Source organism: Agrilus planipennis, unplaced genomic scaffold (assembly GCF_000699045.2).
Source record: "Agrilus planipennis isolate EAB-ADULT unplaced genomic scaffold, Apla_2.0 scaffold199, whole genome shotgun sequence".
In the NCBI taxonomy this organism is placed as follows: Eukaryota; Metazoa; Arthropoda; class Insecta; order Coleoptera; family Buprestidae; genus Agrilus; species Agrilus planipennis.
Genome location: NW_020439011.1, coordinates 444,930 through 451,008, shown reverse-complemented (window position 1 = coordinate 451,008; position 6,079 = coordinate 444,930). Strand labels below are relative to the sequence as shown.

General features: G+C 34.4%; 1 protein-coding gene across 1 annotated transcript; it reads right to left on the bottom strand.

Annotated features, from left to right (window-relative positions):
• Positions 1-444: 444 nt before the first annotated feature.
• On the bottom strand, positions 445-6,051 carry LOC108741296 (plexin-B-like). The gene is made up of 11 exons (XM_025976178.1): positions 5,926-6,051; positions 4,734-5,843; positions 4,378-4,648; positions 4,161-4,303; positions 3,970-4,103; positions 3,542-3,890; positions 3,332-3,485; positions 3,079-3,261; positions 2,477-3,024; positions 2,235-2,417; positions 445-1,540 (listed from the first exon to the last, which is right to left on the bottom strand). The coding sequence occupies exons 2-11, from the start codon at positions 5,757-5,759 to the stop codon at positions 1,433-1,435; spliced, it is 3,099 nt and encodes a 1,032-aa protein (XP_025831963.1). The 5' UTR covers positions 5,760-5,843; positions 5,926-6,051; the 3' UTR covers positions 445-1,432.
• Positions 6,052-6,079: the final 28 nt, after the last annotated feature.

Genomic DNA, 6,079 nt, shown 5'->3' with positions numbered 1-6,079 from the left:
ATTATATATATCCTTAAAGTATTCCGCAGCAAAATAAAATACTTATTAGCCATAATTTAAACAAAATGCAGAAGTGATGATAGTAGTAGTGATAAAAATATGGAACTTATTAAACTCGCCTGAGAATAAAATCGTTTTCTAACACAAAGCTAATTTAATAATTGTCCAAAACATCTGCCCTATATAAACATTTTCATAAATTTGATATTACCTATATGCACAGTTCGTAATATTTACAAAATAATAATGTTGTTTCGAATACCATTAGAGCTACGAATTAATCTATAAAAAAAATAAAATTAAATAGTAACGTATAATGACTGGACGTGAAAAAAATTTCACATTAATACACTTCGGGCACAAAACTATTTCTAATTGTATATGACCTACACAGCTTCTTACAAGATGATTCATGAGATTCAACGATTATCCAAATAGTTTCTATCTACTTATAACATAATTAGCACATTAATGTTTTAAAGAATTTTTTGCTGGGCTAATTTAAAGCTTTCAAGTATCAAGTCCAACTTCTGTTTTTATCTCTATCATCCGAAACTTTTAAAACAACATAATTTTCATTTTTTAGAAAAAAAATTATATAGTTTTAGAGGAAAGTGGTACTTAACACCTTTAAATAAAATATTAAAGAATATGAGTTACTATATATGCCGAATTATTTTTAAAAGGCACAAATATATTTGGTCACTGGAAACGGAAAGGAAAATTTTTCTTAGCAAGTCAGTTTTGGAAAACAGTGCGTTGTGAAGTGTATAAAAAGTCTGATGGTCAGATACAAAAAGAATTTGTTAATTTCACCTAAAACTATTTAACCAGAATGAATATTTGCTGTATAATTGCGTCTTTATTCGTACCAGGTACTGTGTACAGGACATTTCAATTATTCTTTCCAGCAAAGTCTCTAGATCTATTGCAGCAAGAAAAAAAAAAATAAAACCCGATTTTAAATTGATATTATGATATAAAAATAAGACTATTTAAACAAAAACATAGCATATTTAAGTTACAAGTGAACGAGATTAAGCTTCGCTGTTAAAAATTAAACAATCTAAACTGCATGATAATCGTTATTTCTAACTTTTCCTTTCAAGTAAGTGAGGTAGAAAAGTAGGGATAGGATAAATGAAACGTCTTGTACAGACACAAGTACAGTCTAAGTCACGTCCCATGGCATGGCGAGGCACTCAGGAAGGAAACAAGCAGCCAGTGGAGGGTAAGTACGTGTCTAATCACAGTCACCTGATCTTGCGCCTGTTATCACAGCATTAAGTGCACAAGCGACTCCTTTCGTTCAACGTCTTTCTTAGAGAGAGCTATTTCTGTATTTGTACAAGTCACAAATTTTGGAGTGCTTAATACACACGGAATTTGGCGCAATGGCTCGAAGCAGGGTGAGATCAGGTGACTGACGAGGTCAGCAAGCTGATGTCTCTTCTCCTTCTAAAGTGCAAGCGACATTGTTTAATTTATGCGTCAAATGCAAACGACGACAATTTACATCTGTATTTAACGATTCCGTTATCTGAAAAATTAATATGATTACAAAAAAAGAACCAAAACCTAAAAATAGACATGCTTACATGCTTTTATTTACTAAAGAGCACTTCTTTTTTCAACTTGCAGTTTCCCAAATCTTCAGAATCATCTCAGTAAAGATGAAAATTGTGCCAAAATATGTGTTTATTAACTCAGATTTGCGTAACTGATCACTATACTCGCGAACAATTTGTTGCATTGACAAGACGCAAATTTCGATAAGTTTTAGAACGGCTTAATTCACGTTTCTTTCCAAACAATAATTATAATTCGAATAAAACAAGTGCTCAGGGGGATATTTTGAAATAAGACACACCACCAAAGGCAAACCAAGCAAACCGTTGAAAATGGTAGAAAATACTATGGGCAAACCAAGAACAAATAAAGCAACATTTTTAGAAGACATAAGAGAAGCAACGTTGAATCTAACATAGCAAAAGAGCAAACACCGTTTAACGACCTACAGGGTACTTAATGCCAAATAAAGAAGACGACTGTTACACAGGCAGACAGAGAACATAATATTGTGTGCAATGTAGATTCTGCAGTGTGGCATTTTCATAAATAGGTATATACGCATATACATGTACATATGAGTGCAGCAGTAAAAAGCATTGGTTTTAGATACACAGGTACTTAAAAAATTTTAATTTACTTTAATAAAATAGGTGAAGACTCACCTGTTCACGATACTTGGTGACGTAAATGTAGAGTTCCTTCAATGCAGCAACGGTGTCAAATTCATCCGCTTGTTGGGCAGATAACTGTTGCATAGCAGAACCCATTTCCTGATCAGTTATTACAGGCAACATTGCGACGTCATAATAAAATTGGGAGACCATATCACGATAGCGTGGAATATCCTAATTAAATACACAGAAATTAGTTCAAGAACAAAAAACTTCAATATACAGTGATTTACTTTTGCAAAGAGTAATTTGTTTGACGGCGAATCCTTTCCTAAACGGTGCTCTGTAGTAGAGCATGCATCCATGAAGGTTTGCGCAATAACCGAGAGACAGGAGTCCAAAGTAGCTGTTTTATTAATGTCGAAAATAAAGTCCGGATTTTTTATAAAGTTCACCCAAAATCGAAGAGGGAGGCTATTTGATTTCCAAGCATGGACAACTTCGGGGTCTTGGATGCCGTGCTTCTTAGCTGCATCATCCAATAAGTCGAACAACCATTTAATAGCAGGAGGAAGAGCGTCATTCACCGTGAGAATGTTAAGAAAAAAATCGTCCACGAATTTTTGTATCGTCCCTTTTGTTGATAACAATCTCGTTAAGAATATTTCTGGGATAGCTTTATGTGTCCGTTCGGCTGTTTTACTGGAGTATTGGTGATCATCAACAGGTTTAACCAAATGATAAATCTTGGGGTGATTTATGCCTATTTCAATGTCACCGTTTACAGTAATGATGGGATTTTGTAAATTGTTGAAGTACATTCCAGCTGTGCCTAAAATAACTACCATGTTTCGCTGTTAAAGAGATAAATAAATTAAGCATAGACATAACTTACAATTATGGCACGATTGCTTGCAATTGTTGAAACTATCGTTCTGTCGCGAAATTAACGACATTACTGCACTCTCTTTGACTCCATAATGAGCCAAAGTATTCAACTTTTTCCAACCATTTATTGTTTTTGTCGTAAGATCTTCGTCTTGTAACGTTAAATGACCTCCTCTGCCATGTCTCCATTCTTAAAAAACAAAATTTTAGTAACATTCGTTAAGTTAGCGTTTTAGAACATATATTCTAAGAAAACATACCTAAGTCTACTTCATAAATAGACGGTCTCATCGAAAACGGAGTATTTTTAAACAGAGCATCTAAAATTTTTGACTTAACTTGGCTTATAGTATCACAATCTAGGACTTTACACTGGATTTTCTCATCGAGATCTTCTTGAACTATATGTAGAGTCTAAAATATATATTTTAAAACAAAGATAGTAACAGCAATTTAAAAGAAAAACATACCACCACACTGTGCTCTATTTGTTCCTTTAATAGTCGTTCTTCAGAAAGAGAATACCTCGCATCATGTGTGATTGCATCCACAAGACCCTTTTCAATTTGGTGTTTAATTGCTTTGAATAGTAAGAACAAAGACGAACCAGCGTACTCTTTTAAATAAGAATACATACAAAGGGCCATCCAATTAGTTAACATTTTTTCTACAACACTCTCGGTTCTCCGCAACATTAACTGTGGATGTTTTGTATTAACCGATTTTTCTATTAATCGAAGTAAAAGGCATTTTAAAATATCTGTAGCATATTCCATTTTACCCATTAAAACAACCATTAGCAGGGACGCCACGTTTACCCTAAGATTAAAATTAATTTATGAATCAAGAAACAAAAAACAATTCTTATAAGTGTTTTAAATAATAACTAACAACTTACTTATCCCGAATATTAAATGATTTTTGAGCTTCTAAAGTCTCTATAAAACAAAGAAGAAAATGTTTGGTGTTTATAAGTTGTTCAAACTGCAGCATTGCTGCATCGTAGTTTGTTCTGGGACCATTAATTCGAACCTAGAACAAATTTTTAAATAAATAAGTACTATATTCCTTTATTTAAATGATCATTACCTTCGGAGCGTTCAGTATAGGGTGATCACTAACACCGGGAAAGAAGACCTTCATAATATAACTCATATGATCAAGGGTAGGTATACCGGAATTTTCTAAATCTGCTGTTAAATCTGTCATATCTGTTTGTAATTCTGCAAATGCTGGAAAAAACAAAAAAATAATGAGTAACTATTACGAATGATTAAAAAACCGTAATTATTGTTTTTACAATTACCTTGTTTACATTCAGAGCGCACGTTACTTTCTAAGGTATCCATTTGAATTTGGATACGTTTATATTCACGTTCAGCTTGTGTAGATTTTCGTCTGTAAATAACAAGTACAGCCAGAAAAAATACAACAAATAAGAATATTCCGGCTGCTATCATTGCTATAGCTTCTGGTGGGAAAGTGAACGGTTTTAATAAGTCGTATCTTAAATAACCGATGGGAAAGCGAAGGTTTCTTCCAACTCTGACAACAACTAGCGGAAGACTCTTATCAGTCTAAAAAAGTACAAGTACATAGTTACACCTTTTTGCAGCCAAACTTACTATAAAAACGGTAACGTTAGAAACGCATTTTACTCACTTTAACGCCATTTTCATCTAGATCTTCTGGCTGCTGTTCTGGAGGAGAACAGACAAGTTGTGTTAAAGCCAAACTGGTGACATTGCAGGGTTTTCTTCCTATTGTAACGACAACATCTGTCTCATCGCTGGCTACGTTCAAATTTTCTCCTTCTATTACCAAAGTATCCCCTTTATAAAGCTTTACCTGGTTCGGGAATTCGAAAAATTTCGGATCTTCCACGAACAACAACTGAGAACGTAAATTAGGAAAATGTTTTTCTAAATCACGTACTGTTACAACGTCGTCCATAACAAATTCTATACGAAGATTAAGTTCTAAAGTTTTTGCAACCGAATTTTTTCTAGGTACAGAACGCGGAATTCGAGTGCTTGCCAACAAAAATTGACGATTAACTGCTGGACTAGGACATTCCATCTGGGTCGAACTAAGGACGGTACAAACAGTTTTGTTCACTGGCACAGGATCGTTGAAATAATAAACTTCCATTTCTGGTTTCTGGATACTGTTGAGATTACTTCCATGGACGAAGATCATACGACCACCAGAAACGAAACTTTTTAATGGTTTTATTTCCATTATTGTGGGATCTTGTGTGTAATTAAAAGGGTTTCCCTCAAGTGTTCGATTTGCTCCATCTATACTCAATGTAAGCCGCGCTATGTTTGTCGGTTTTGAAGCACGAGATGTTACACAAGTTAATCTACTACTTGACGCTTGCGTTAAATTTACACGACAAGCATAATTGTCGAGGTAAGCCACTATAACAGTGCCGATATTCAAGTATTGACCAGTAATTGCCAACTGTGTACCTCCCGACTGAGGTCCAATCCGAGGGTACACGTTTATCAACCGAATATCCTTGTAGCTGAATTCTACTGCAGACTCGGTGTATCCTGCTTCATTCCCCACTATTACCGGTGCAGTCATTTCTGTAAGGGACGATCCTGTTATGCATTGAATTTTGACAGAAACCTCGTAAGTTACAAGTTCACACGGCACTTTTCCTATTTTTATTTTTCCCATTACATCTTCTTTCCTCAAACCTAAATTACTGCCTTCAATAGTAACTAATGTGCCACCTTCTATTGGACCACTTAATGGCTTAATCTAAGAAAATACACAATTAGCATTAAAATGGTAAAATTATATTATTATTATTATTATTATGGAGAAAAATTACGTTACTTACAACATCTATTCTTGGTTTAGGACATTCTGGATGAGATACAAATTGGCATGTTTCGTTGTAGCTGCAAGTGTTTCCACACCAAGTGCACTGATATTTAGAATTTCTCGTGACGCACAAAGAACAGTCAGAACCTGTAGTAGAGCATGCATCCATG